Source organism: Trypanosoma conorhini (genome assembly GCF_003719485.1).
Source record: "Trypanosoma conorhini strain 025E chromosome Unknown Tco_14.4_contig_00549, whole genome shotgun sequence".
Classification (NCBI taxonomy): Eukaryota; Euglenozoa; class Kinetoplastea; order Trypanosomatida; family Trypanosomatidae; genus Trypanosoma; species Trypanosoma conorhini.
In genome coordinates this window covers 1-12,767 of record NW_021704638.1, presented here as the reverse complement: position 1 = coordinate 12,767, position 12,767 = coordinate 1, and the positions used below count along the sequence as shown (strand labels likewise).

The 12,767-nt window shown below is 55.0% G+C and overlaps 6 protein-coding genes across 6 annotated transcripts, besides 8 other annotated features; all 6 read left to right on the top strand.

Annotated features, from left to right (window-relative positions):
• Positions 1–318, top strand: Tco025E_07280 (kinetoplast DNA-associated protein; the record flags this gene model as incomplete). The annotated part of the gene is made up of 1 exon (XM_029374146.1): positions 1–318. A coding segment is annotated over one exon (318 nt), but the record flags the coding sequence as incomplete, so codon positions are not given.
• Positions 319–784: 466 nt separating this feature from the next.
• On the top strand, positions 785–1,441 carry Tco025E_07279 (uncharacterized protein; the record flags this gene model as incomplete). Its single annotated transcript, XM_029374145.1, has 1 exon — positions 785–1,441. One exon carries the CDS (start codon positions 785–787, stop codon positions 1,439–1,441), a length of 657 nt encoding a protein of 218 aa, XP_029225745.1.
• An 819-nt stretch (positions 1,442–2,260) lies between these two features.
• Positions 2,261–2,308: a microsatellite.
• Positions 2,309–2,569: 261 nt separating this feature from the next.
• Positions 2,570–2,615: a sequence feature (GA-rich).
• Positions 2,616–2,815: 200 nt separating this feature from the next.
• Positions 2,816–2,837: a microsatellite.
• Positions 2,838–2,867: 30 nt separating this feature from the next.
• Tco025E_07278 (uncharacterized protein) lies at positions 2,868–4,148 on the top strand (the record flags this gene model as incomplete). Its single annotated transcript, XM_029374144.1, has 1 exon — positions 2,868–4,148. One exon carries the CDS (start codon positions 2,868–2,870, stop codon positions 4,146–4,148), a length of 1,281 nt encoding a protein of 426 aa, XP_029225744.1.
• A 21-nt stretch (positions 4,149–4,169) lies between these two features.
• Positions 4,170–4,189: a microsatellite.
• Positions 4,190–4,515: 326 nt separating this feature from the next.
• Positions 4,516–4,539: a microsatellite.
• A 111-nt stretch (positions 4,540–4,650) lies between these two features.
• Tco025E_07277 (uncharacterized protein) lies at positions 4,651–9,444 on the top strand (the record flags this gene model as incomplete). The annotated part of the gene is made up of 1 exon (XM_029374143.1): positions 4,651–9,444. One exon carries the CDS (start codon positions 4,651–4,653, stop codon positions 9,442–9,444), a length of 4,794 nt encoding a protein of 1,597 aa, XP_029225743.1.
• Positions 9,445–9,556: 112 nt separating this feature from the next.
• Positions 9,557–9,574: a microsatellite.
• Positions 9,575–9,760: 186 nt separating this feature from the next.
• Tco025E_07276 (putative leucine-rich repeat protein (LRRP)) lies at positions 9,761–10,477 on the top strand (the record flags this gene model as incomplete). The annotated part of the gene is made up of 1 exon (XM_029374142.1): positions 9,761–10,477. The coding sequence occupies one exon, from the start codon at positions 9,761–9,763 to the stop codon at positions 10,475–10,477; it is 717 nt and encodes a 238-aa protein (XP_029225742.1).
• A 235-nt stretch (positions 10,478–10,712) lies between these two features.
• On the top strand, positions 10,713–12,119 carry Tco025E_07275 (tRNA (adenine-N(1)-)-methyltransferase non-catalytic subunit; the record flags this gene model as incomplete). The annotated part of the gene is made up of 1 exon (XM_029374141.1): positions 10,713–12,119. The coding sequence occupies one exon, from the start codon at positions 10,713–10,715 to the stop codon at positions 12,117–12,119; it is 1,407 nt and encodes a 468-aa protein (XP_029225741.1).
• A 191-nt stretch (positions 12,120–12,310) lies between these two features.
• Positions 12,311–12,340: a microsatellite.
• Positions 12,341–12,416: 76 nt separating this feature from the next.
• Positions 12,417–12,452: a sequence feature (A-rich).
• Positions 12,453–12,767: the final 315 nt, after the last annotated feature.

The following is a 12,767-nucleotide window of genomic DNA, read 5'->3' as shown; positions in this document are numbered from 1 at the left end:
AAAATGACCTCGAAGCTCTACAAGGCGCTTGCCCCTGCTGAGCGTGCTGCACTGGAGAAGCGTGCCAAGGCCATGCCGTCGCTGAAGCGCGTCAAGAAGCCCAAGGCAGGCGCGAAGGGTGAAGAGAAACCGAAGCGTGCCCCGTCGAAGTACGCGCAGTTTGTGAAGGCCAACCTGCCCAAGTACAGCCAGTTACCCAACAAGGAAAGGCTCGCTGCGGTGGCAAAGCTGTGGAAGCAGCAGCAGCAGCTGCAACAACAACGGCAGCACCCGCAGGTGCTGCAGCAACGGCAACAACCGCAGAAGAGGAGGGTGTAACGAGATTGTGCTGCTTTTCCATTTGTATTGTTCCTTTGCTTCTTGGAGATGTTGTGATGCAAGGGTGGTAGAAGTTGCTGAGGGCATTTTCCTGAAGATTTCTGCCTACAGAGGCTCTGTGTGGCACTGTGTCAGTGTGCTCGTGCCATACGACATCTGGCTTGGCGTCAGCTGCGTTCCAACGGTACAGCTGCAAACGAGTATGTGTGACAACAAAAACGTCTCTAATATCATCGGAGAGACTTCTTTTCTCACTGTGCAATATTTTAGCCTTGAGTGCCTTGTTGCTGTTTTCCGTCTAGTTGTATTGTTTATATACACCTCTTGTTGCTTTTTGAAATTACTTTTATTTTCTTGGGCGCGTGCTCGGGGGGCCTACGAGACATAGGGAGTATAAAGCAATCTGGCGGTTTCGTCATTCTGACCCAATTAACAACAAAAGGAGGAAAAGGAATAATAAAAAATGATGCGCTTTACCCAAGTTCTGGCAGTTGCAGCAAGGCGGGCCGCCGTCAGCAGCAAGATCGGTAAGAGCGTCCTACTCGCCCCGTCGCTAAACCCCAAGCGAAAGGTTCTTTCCAGCCTCCCTGTGGCGAAGGTGCTGAAGCCCAGTGGGAGCGGAAAAAATGTTTCGTCTCCCTTCCTCGTGAAGGGAAAGAAAAGTGTGGTTGCCGCGAAAGGTGTTGTGGCGCCGAAAAAGCACAAGGGCGCAAAGGTGCTGGTGAGCCGCAGCAAGGCCACACGACCTCTGACTCTCTATGTGCGCTTCTATAATGCTCTGAGGAAGAGCGGAAGCGTCAAGGGGAAGCGACACATGCAGAAAGCGGGTGAGCTTTGGCGTGCCACGAAGAAGGTAAAGGACTTCAATAAGCGTGTTGAGGCGGCGGTGAAACTTTCAAAGAAGAAGAGGAAGAGCAGCAAGGCCCGTAAGCTTCTGAAGAAGGCAGCGGCGAAGAAGAGGAGCACAAAGCCGAAGAGGAGCACGAAGCCGAAGAGGAGCACAAAGCCGAAGAAGAGCACAAAGCCGAAGAAGAGCACAAAGCCGAAGAAGAGCGTCAAGAAAGCCTCCCGGGGCGTGTCCAAGAAGCAGACTCTCGAGAGCACCGTGCCACCTCTCCCGTAAAAGCTTGGGGGCAGCTTCTGTTGTAGAGACAGGTAAGTCAATATAGAACGGCATGTTTATTTGGTTTCCCTTTGGTAACATGGGATAAGAAAGAGGAGGGGCAGGCGAAATAGTGGTTGGGTGGAATGACGTCGTATAGATCGTATTATTTTTGAAAAGGTGCACGAGGTGCTGCTGAGCGCAACTGACGGAAAGAGAAGAAAATATAAAAGGAAAAACATGCCAGGAACGAAGAATAAAAAAAGCAACCCAGACAATATATAAAAGAAGCAAAACTGGCTATTGGGAAGGAATACAGAGCCAAGGAAGTAGGTGAAGCAAAGCAAAAAAAAAAAGACGCACATACATACTGCGCTCAGCGGGAACGGAGGAAGCTAGGGGGCGCTGAGGAGGTGCTAGAAGGCGGCTTAGGCAGAGGTGATGGTCATCATCATCATCAGCCGTCCATACCTGCTTCTCTTTATTTTTATTACTCGTGTGTGTGACTGTGTGTACGTGAAATGTTTTTTTTTATTTTCGTTCCTACCCTTTCTTTCCATTTTTATCATTCCCGTTTGAAACTCTTTAAGTCTTGAACCTCGTCCAGCCCTGGGGTTTCCTTTCCTTCATTCCCACCCTCCCTCTCTTTCTCTTTTTGTCTGCATAGAAGCTTTGTACTTTTTTTTATTGTTTTGTTTTGCTTCTCTCTCTACGTTCTTTTGTTTTTGTTTTATTTGTTTTCTCGTATTTCGCTCGTTTCTTTGCTTGGTCCCTCACGGTGGACTTTGTCTCCTTCTTAGCTCAGTCGTGTGTAAGCAGCTATGGCCGCAAATGTTTTCTTGTGCGTGTGCGTGTTGCTGCGTGAGTCTGTGGAGGGTTCGTGTGAGTTGGTGATTGCCTCTTTTCTCAAGCGAGTCTTCCACGAGGGCTCGGTTGCCAAGGACAAAAGAAGAAGAGGGAGGGGAGTAAAGCGAGGAGTGGAGACGTACTCGGGTATTTCTTTGGAGAGAGAGCAAAGATGCGCGTGCAATTGGGGGTGCAGGGGAGAGAGAAGGAGGAAGGGGGGGAACTGCGTCGCCAGGCACTTTCCCCTTTTCTTCTTCTTTTGATTGCCTCCTTCTTTGATGTTGCTGCTGCATACATCCACCGTCTTTCTATTTCTATTTCTATTTCTCTTTGTTTTTTATCTTCTCTTGGACGCAGGGAGAGCGTGGGAGGTGGGATTCACGACGTCCTTTCTCTGATTCGGAACGAGGTCTCGTTACACCGCACTGCTGCCCTTTCGTTGCTTGTTTTTCGCCGTTAGCTTCAGCAGGGAGCTCTCGTGTTGACTCGCTGGCTATCACACATACACATCGGCGTGTCCACGGAGGGATAGACAGTTATACATATATATGTGTATGCGTGTGTGTGTGTGATGCCGCCGCGGAGTACCCAAAAGACAACAATGCCGCCGCCCAAAAGAAGTGCAAAAAAGGCCACAACGAGAACCATTAGGGACAAAAACAAGCGTGGTGCCGTCGTGGCAAGGGCGCAGCATGCCCCTGTCCCAATGAGCCTTGGCAAAATTCTTTGGGCCCGTCCGCTGGACGCCGTGGAGGAAAGCAGCGTGCCCACGGGTTCATCGTCATGCGAGGGGCACGTGTCTTCTTTTCAGCGCCTGGCCACGATTGCGCACGGTACGTTTCTGGTTACAATGACGACAAAAGCGCAAATTGGGGTTTCGCAGGTTGAACAAAGTATCACGGCAACTGCGGACGATCGCTGGCTTGAGGCCCTTGTGCGGTACTGTGGGTTTACGGTTCGGTTGGACGACATCATTGAGACCGCAGCCGCGTTCAGCGACTGGCTGCAAATTCTTGTGGCCTTAAAGCGAATCGGGGACGCGGCGCAGCATCCTCTCACAGCTGTCGGTGAGGCAAGGGGCCCGGCGTCAACGGTTCCAAAAGAGATTGTGGTGGTGAGGCTCAAACTCCTTCGTGCGACTGTGCCGTCCGTTTCGGAGGCGGAGGCGTTCCTTCGTAAACGGTGGGGCCAAAGCGAAGGTTGGCGACGGGAGGCAAGGAGTTGTTTGAAAATTGCGCTGGAAGCTGAGACACCAGCGACGGAACAGTTTCAAAACAATGACTTTCAGTCAGGGACGGGAAGGCCAACTTCCGACGTGCTTCCTCCGGCGACTTGTGACGAGAACGCGCATGACAGTGGCGGAGTTAGTGATGAGGAGCTGTTGGCACAGATATCAAAGGAGCTTCGTGCTTCTCTGTCGCAGGAGAAGCTGCTGGGCGTCGTCGCACAAATGCGGAGGGAGATGATGGGGCTGGACGCAAAGGAGCAGGCGTTGGTAACTAGACGTCAACAGCGAGAACATCTTTTGGCCACCTACGATCTGGTGTGTGCCATACTCGGTGGAAGCCGCTCGGTCTGCGGCCTGGCACAGTTGGTGCCTCAGATGGCGGCGCAGAATCGCTTCGGTGATGACGAGGAAAAGGTCCTCCAGCAGCTGGCGTCTCTTGCGCGTTACAGTGAGAGCGGCATCGCGATGTTTGCCGTCAGTGGTGAGTTAGAGAGGCACCTCAGTGACGAGGCAGAGGGTGGAGCCCCGCCATTCTCCTCAAAAGCGGTGGATGTGAGCAAGTGTACTATGCAGGAGTTGGAGTCGGTGCTGCTGCGTTTAGATCGGCACTCGGCATCGAGAGCCAAACTCTACGCGGCAGTACAGCGGGGGTGAGACACTTTTTTCCGGCGACATTTGTTGTTGTTGTTGTTTTTTATTTCCTTTGTTACACATACACACGCGCATCGTGCTTGTAAACGTAAGCGGCTAAAAATCGAGGCGAGGAGGACGAGAGGGCAGTGAAGTGGATGCCAATGTAATTTCTTTGAAGCCCATTTTGCCAGTGAGGTGGCAGCGGACGCAACGTGTACGGCGCGGTGGGATGTGTTTTGCGTCCTCCCACGTCTTTCACCTTCCTTCTTGCAAGAGGAGCACCGCACACACAGGGCAACTTCCTTACGGGTGGTTTAGGTGTGGAGGGACGGGAAAAGAAGGGGGGCCAAAAAGGGGAAGAGAGCAAGCGACACACACGTACACACACAAAAAAAAAGAAAGAAAAAAAAAAGGCGGGTTGATGTGATATTGACGATGTTGCGTCGTTTTTTTTGTCTGCCTTTCCGTGAAGAAAATCCCCTTTGTACTCTGTGGCTCGCGCTACGCGCCTATTTTGAATCACATGGAGGCGCAGAAGAGTGGCGGCAAAAGAGCGTTTCCACCGGCCTCGCTATTTTCCTTAGCTCCTGGCGTGGAGGAGGGGGATGGCGCCGCGGCGTTAGGAAAAAAACGGAAAAGGAAGGCCTTTGACGCCCTTGTTTACTGGTGTGCCACGCACCAGCAGGCTGCCACGCAGCCGTTCTCGTTGATCGAGGCCACAAATACGCTGACGGCAGCATCTGTGCATACACCGTCATCTTTAGAGTGTGATGAGGCTGTCTTGCAGTGGCTGCAGAAGTGTTCAGGCAGTCTCACATGCGGGCAATCTCTGCTTGTGTGCAGTTTTGTGTGTGAGGTGCTCCTCTGCCGCTTGGATGCCGCCGCCGCGGAAGCAGCGGGCGGACGACGACGCGAAGAAGCTGAAGCGGGGACGGATCTGCTGCTTCAGCGGCAAGTGAACGCGTTCACAAACAGGATAGCAGCGTTGCTTCAGCGTGCCAATGGTAGCGATAAGTTGGAGTCGCAGCCCCTTTCTATTCTCGCGAGTTGCGCTTACGGGGCGCATCGTCTGTCGTGCGTGGAAAGCCCATTTCTTGGCGAGGCTGAGAAGGCGTTGTTGAAAATCCCCCCAGCGGTGATGTTCGCCATTTTGCATCAGTTGCGTGGCGACGAATTGAGGAAGCTGTTTCAGCTGGAGGAGCAGGTGGCTGTGAATGTTTGCCTGACACTTTTGTTTATCGTGGATGAAGAGCGCCGTCAGGCCTTTCTTCCTGGAGGCGACACGGTGATTGTGAACGCCATTCTGCGCCGACTGCTGCGGCACACTGCTCTGTTGCTAAGGAAGTTGGACGTGACGAGTGAGGAGACTCTCTTGAGTCTTGCAAACGATGTCCACTCTGCCAGTCACTTGCCACGGCCGTGTGGCGCACGGGCGGAGGTTGCCAATTCCCCCTCCATGCAAGAAAGTGCGGCTATCATGCAAAACATTGCCTTTAGTTCGCCGACTTCCAGGCTGGAGATGCTCTCGTATCTGTTGCGCATACGAAGAAATCCCGCGCGTTACACACGGAGCGAGCTGCAGCTGCTTCCTGTCTTGCTGCAGACGGTGTCAAATATTCGCTTGGCTGAGGCGCGGATGCTCGAGGCAAAGATTATTGCTGAAGTCCCGCTCCCTGACAACGACCCTGTGCTTGTAGCACAGCTTTTTAGCTTTACTTCCTTTAAAGAGGCCCGGTGTCTTGCCTGTTTGGATGCCGTGGCGACTGAGCATCTCTCAGAGGAAGCCGCGGTGCACATTATTCGTTGTGCTGGTGCTCACCTTCGGTGGGGGACGCTGCAACGCCTCACGGCAGTAGCCTTGGGCACCGAGAGGTGTTCCACGTCCTCGTCATCATCGTCACCATCATTGACTTCAAGTCTGGTATTGAATGATGCATTGGAATGCATTTTGATGACATTGGTGACCCGCTTGCTGAGTTCGACTACGAGTGTAGAAAGAGACGTGGTACAGATGTATCTGGCTCAGTTGGTGGAACGGGTGGATTGGGCCGGAAGCACCCCACCCGATTCAGCCAAGTTAGCGCTGGAACGCCTCACGTTGTTCAAAAAACTATCGAGTTGTGGGTTTCACATACGTGCGCCGGAGGCCGTGGCGGCACTGGCGGAAAAGGCACTTGACCTTGAATCCGGCAGTAGTATGACCGGCACCCTTCAATGCGTGTCAGAGGCACTGCCTTTGTTGCCTGAGGTTGGGCGGCGCCGAAGTTTGGTGGAGTGCATGATTCGCTACAATGGCACTCGATCGACGTCCTCGGTGATACGTTTTGTGGCGTTGCTGGCACCCTTGGCTCTCACGCACGGGGTGCGCAACGGTGAGTTGGTGCAGCTGCTCCTCAAGCTGCAGACGCTGGATCCCTTCAAGTTGCGCCAGGGCTACATTGAGGGGTTGCCGAGCGGCGAGGACGCGTACACGGTGTTTGTGATCCACGCGGTCAATTATCTCTTGGCGAGCGAGGAGTGGCGCACGTCTACGGACCGCGTCCGTGAGGCGGTGACGCTGTGGATCCACGACTACCTCCAGCACGTGATGCATCTCTCCCGAAGGCAGAAGCTGGTAGGCGAAGCGATACCCGACGACGACAAAGGCGAGGCTTCGCCGCCCCATGAGCGGGACACGGAGGCCACCGTGGCCGCAGGTCCCAGTCCCGAACGTCTTGAAGAGATCTTTTCTGCCTTGCTGCGTGCAGGAGTGAAGTTGCCTGATTTTTTTGCGTCGGAGTTAACTGCTCGCGTGCGAATCATAGAGGGCGCAGAGGCGCTGACTGGTGAGACACGAGGCAAGGCACATTTTCCTCCACCAGGGCACTTTGTCTTTTGCTGCAAACTTGACATTGCGATGGACGCGCCACTTTCTCTGGAACTTTTGGAGTACCTTCTCGCAACGTGTGACTGCCGTGTTCTCCACTTTGTCATCACGGCGTTCCTTGTGCACGCCAAGGCCACATCCCGCGAGCCCCGCACGTTGCTCTTGACAAATCTGCGCCTGGTGTCCCAGGCACTCAGGCTGTTTCTTCACCGCATCAATGCGCTGGGCGAGGACTTGTCGACGGCCTTTTCCCCTTCTTCTGTGTCGTCTGTGGTGGCGAACACCGTGCGCTTCCTTGTGGGGTTCCTTACCAAGCAAGAGCGAAGTCAGCGAGTGCTCAAATCTCTTCGCGGCACGCACTCAGCGGGGGAGGAGGAGGAAGAGGCGGTGGCGGCGGCGGCGGCAGCAGCAACCGACAACCGTGAGCAGCTCCTAGCGGAACTGGCAGAGGTTGAGAAATTGCTGTTGCGTTCCCTAGCACACCTCTCTTCTGCGCACACGAAGGACATAGGTTTGCTTTTATTGGACCGCCTGACTCTCTTGGCACCTGCCGCCGCCGACTATCTGATGTTGCAGCTGCAGAATCAACTGGATGAATTCACGCAGGTGGAACTCTTTTACCTTGCGCGAAAGTACCCGCCGGCGCAGGATGTTGTGATGAAGGAACTTCAAAAGTACGACATTGCCCTTTCCGTGGATCTTAATGATTTTTTGCGGGTGACAAGAAATCTTCCTATGCCAGTGAACAGGATGGTGATTGAGGCACATTTGCCAAAACTTACCTTTCAATGGTGCACTCGACTTTTGTCTGCACTTGCCCTACGGCATGAGTCTGTTCCTCTGGACCTGCTGGTCTCCATGCTGGCCAGACTTGAGGCGGAGGTTGAAAATGCAACGGTGATGGACCGCAACGTGGCGCTCGTTGTGCTGCAAAAGTACCTCAACTACGAGGATGCCGCGACAGAAGCCAACGCGCCACCCCATCGACGACGGCTTGTTGAACGCTGCTGCGACCACCTTCTAGTGTTGGAAGGGATTGACTCGCTGGACTCACTCTCCAGTTTTTTGGCGACTTTTCCTGATGCCCTTGTGGATGTGGTTGGGACAGCCATTGCGGGGCGCGTTGTGTCCGCGGTGCTACCGGAGCTCTTGGCGGACGTGGACGCTCTTCTGACCCTCTGCCGTCTCCTGCAAAAGTATAAATTGCTGAATGATGCGGTGAGGCTCGAGATAACGGACGGTTTCTTTGGGAAATTGCTGAGAGCAGAAGGCAATGCTGCGACATCGTCGCCGGCAGCGGCGTCGTATCCGTTGGGGAATGTGCTGGCGCTGGCTTTGCTGTTGGCTGAGAGCGCCTCCCAGCGGGCCCCATTGCGCGAGAAGGATGGTCCAGGGACAGATGGAGTGGACCATGACCATCAGGCCGCCGCTCGTGCTCTACAGGCTGTAAGGGTGCGCTACGTCTCCTTGGCGGATCGGTTGGTGATTGTGAGCGCACTGGTGGAACAAAAGGACGCTGTGGGGCTTGGGCAAACTCAGTCCAGGCTTGCAGAGGAGATAGCTGCTGAATTGGTCGCGGCGTGTGACAAGATGACCTCCAGTGAATTTTCTAGACTTCTACAATGCATCAGTCGACTGAAGTATTGGCATCTTGTAAAGCAAGATCGTACTCACTTTGGTAGGGTCTTTCAGCAGACGTGCCGCGACGCAGATGCTCATAGTCGCTGCGTTGCCTTTAAGGCCCTTTCCTCGGATGTGGAGCTCTTTTGTCACTATGAGCCTCTTATGATGCCGCTGTTGTGCGAATCTGTGGAGGTCATGTCTCAGGAGGATATGGAGATGGTCCTCTCCGCGGTGCTTCCTCTGCAGCTCACGGAGGCGCTGGAGTCGCTCCTTGACGCCATTGGGACCCGTGTGTTGTCCATGGTGGATCAGTGCAGGCGCAGTACATTGATACGCGTGCTGCAGTGTCACGCGGCCTTTGGTCTTCAGGACGATGCCCTCGTATTGCGCCTCCTCGCGGTCTTGGAGGAGCAGTGTACGCGTGAGACGCGGCTGGACACGTCGCAGGCCCTCACGCTGCTTCAGGCCACGGTGGACTTGGATGTTCCTATTTCTTCAAAACTGGCGGTCACTTGTTTTGGTTGGTTGGAGCACCACGTTGATGGAATGACAATGACCCAGTTGGGGCACGCCGCCCGTCTGGCAGTGGAGGTGGAAATGGGTTATACCGCGTCTGTGCATGCTGTGGCAATGCGAGCGTTGGAGCAGCGGGAGGCACTACGGACTAACGTGGCATTTCGTGCATCAGTGGAGTTGCTGTGTGACGAGTTTAGTGTGGAAATACCGTGGCATATGAAGCCCACTGTGCTGCGCAGGCGTTACCAGGAGGAGAGACTGAAAGAGTACGTTAACAAGCGGCGAGCTGTCGTATCAGATGGATTGAACTAATCACTCTTCCCCCCCCCCTCTCCTTTTCTTTCTTTCTTTTTCAATGCAACGTCGAGGGGCGGTGTGCCTGAAATATTTCGTTACAGAGAGGCGGAGAGGGAGAAGGAGAGACTGTGTGTGTGTGTGTGTGGCGCACAACGCGACGCTGCAGAATAACGGAGAGGTAAAATTGGGACACTAGGGAGAGTGGCTTCCTGCCTTTGGTGTTTGCACAACCATTAGAATTTGACCGGAGTTGGGAATATTATTCGCGTTCTTTTCTCCCACCTCTCCTCCTTTTAATCGAAGTACGGCCCGTGTCTCGTCGTTGCGGGCCATGCCGTCAGAGGATGGCGGCGCGGGGGAGGACGGTTGCCTGACTGAGGGTTGCCTCCTGCGTGCCTCGCGGCAGTACGATGTGGAGATGATCTTCCAGCTCTCGCTGCGCTCACGCGGTCTCCGAGCATTGGGCGACGGGTTTGCGTATTGTCGCGCACTCACGCGGGTGGATCTGTCGCGCAACCGCCTCGCCAGCCTTGCGGGCATTGCCCTCCTCGCCGACTCGCTCACGCACGTCGCCGCCCCCGAGAACGAACTTGAAGACCTGGCGGGTCTTGACCGCTGCTCGCTGCTGCAGGAGGTCCTCTTGGAGGGCAACCAGCTGAGCACAGAGGCGGCGCTTGCGCCCTTGGCGCAGCTCCCCAAACTCCGCTGCCTTTTTCTGCAGCGGGAGATGCCGTTGTCTAACGACACGGAAGAAACACTCCTTCTTGACAACCCCATTTGCCGCGAGCGTGGGGCCTATGAGAAACTCATTCGGCGACACTTCGGCGCCGTCCTCTGCGTCGACGGCCGCTGCTTTCGTGACCCACCTGCGGCGGCGGTAGTGGCCGAGACTGCGTCGTCGTCGTCGTCGTCAGCAGCCTCGACGCTGCTACTCGCAAACGCCGCCCTGAAGGACGTGATCGACGTGGAGGACGACCTGGACGAGCGCATCTTTGCTAACGCCGTGGCGGAGTGTCATGCTGCGTGCCGAAAGGCCTTGCTCTCGTAAAGCAAAAAAAAAAAGCAAGCTGCGGGGATGTATGCGGAATGGGCACAACAGTAGAGGGGAACGTACAAACGTGTCAACTCGGCGGCTGCTGTGTGTGTTTTGCCCCCTCCACACACCGACGAATAAAGTACTCCTTGACAGCCCCCTTTCTGTGTGGCCGCAATTTTTTTTTTTTATCCTCTCTTCTCTTGACCTCATTGTTGCGGCTTGACCCTGAAGGGGGTGGTGGTCCGTCATGGCTGGCAACGACGACGCGGCGCAGCCGCGGACGGACGGCCGCATTGCGTTGGGCGATCACGTCGTTATTACCGGCGGCGGTCTGAAACGCATGGCGTTGGTGCAGGCGGGCAGCAAGTTGCGCCTCGGCAGCTCCGGGGTGGTGCAGCTCGAGAAGCTCGCCGGCCTGCGCTTCGGCGAGGTTCTCCGGTACGACCCCAAAGAGCGCGTGTTTCTCCCGACGAACGCTTACCCCGACCTCGACATCACGAGCCTGCAGCAGCGTGTGGACGACGCACGCGACAACCGGCACCTCGTGGATGACAATCGAAATCAGATGCTTTCGAACGTGGAGGCCGCCACGCTACGGCACGAGAAGGGAGTGGATGCGTTTCTGTCCACGCTGGTGGAAAAGAGCTCGACGTTTCACACAAAGACGGCCTACTCGCAGGAGAAGTACCTTCGCAAGAAGAAGAAGCGCTACGGCACGCTGTACAAGGTGGAACGCGTCACCCCGGACGGCGTCGCGGAGGTCCACCTCCCGACAATCAACCCCTCGGACGTGGAGCCGGAGGAGACGCGGGCGATACGACTCCGCGCCGACACCATGGCGCTAATCCTGCACCACAGTGACGTGCACAGTGGCAGTCGGGTTCTCGTGTACGACAAGTCAAATGGCCACTTGGAGGCGGCGCTGCTCACGCGCCTTGGGGACGACGGCATAATACTGCAGCTGATGGACAAAGTCGCGCAGCCCAACATATTTCCGGCGCAGGCCATGGGACTCACTCGCGTCCGAGAGCTCTGGAAGGCCGTCCCTCGCAATGATGCCTTCCTCCTTGGCACGGAAAGCGCAGAAGAGGAGCAGGATCAGGAGGGCGGAAAAAAGGAGGCGAAAGCGGAGAAGGACAATCTCAACAAGAGCAGCAAGCGGAAAAGGAATGTTGATACTGAAGGCCCCTCGCAGTGGTTGCGTGGGATTGACGCACGCCGCATGTTACAGGAACGGCCGGCCGATTCACTCATCATTGTGAACGACGCGGACTCTGAGGGCGTCATTAACGAACTGCTGCCCTTTCTGGCACTGGGCGGTCACATTGTGGTGTTCAGCCAATTTCTGGAAGACCTCTCGGGCGTCTTCGCCCGGCTGTGGAACGATTGTGTGAACATTTGCGTTTCCGAGACATGGTACCGACACCACCAGGTCCTGCCAAACCGCTCACATCCAACCGTAAACATGAGCACCGCGGGTGGATACCTGCTGACGGCCATAAAGGCAGAGGTAAACGGCCCCCCACGCCCACGTCTGGAGGAGGCGGCAGAACCACCTCTGCCGGAGCAGGTTGCGAGTACTGAGACCGATGGAGAGTTGCCAAGGAAGCGACCGCGACACGAGGCCAAGGAAGCACGGCAGCAGCAAGAATAACAGGAGCAAGCGTGATGTTACTTGTTATAACCTGCCATCTAGATGTACCAACTGTCGAGTAAGCCACACATTCAATTACCTAAAAAAAAAACCAACTCGCACGGACAAACAGAAGCCACGGGCTGCCCTTGAGAGAATTTGTGAAGATTTCACTACTGCGGCACGTTCCTTTCTTTTTCTGTTGTGCTAATTGCGTGTGTGCGTGTGTGTATGGGTGTTGTAGCTGACTTTTCCTCCTACTTGAATAGCAATAAGAATAATTAAAATGAACCCGTTGATTTTTGATGTGTGTTTTTTTTTTCCTTTCCCGTTCCTTTTCCTCCTCTCTTTCCCCCACGGTGGCATGAGAAGGGAACTACACAAAAATCCAACCGTGCACACACCAATTGTACTTGCGAGGCTCTAGTAAAGACAACTACAAACGTATATACCCGGTAAAAGGCAGACCATGATCTACGACGTCAACTCTCCTCAGTACCAGCAGTTCCTTAGGTCCAGCGGTCGCCGTCGGGAGGACTACGCCAAGGGGGGCAAGACCGGTCTTGTGGCGAACAAGAAGGTTACCAAGGCGGGAGGCGCCGCCAGCACAGGACTGTAAACAAGCACCACTCGCCCACTAGAGGGCTACGATCCAGCGCATGAATAAAA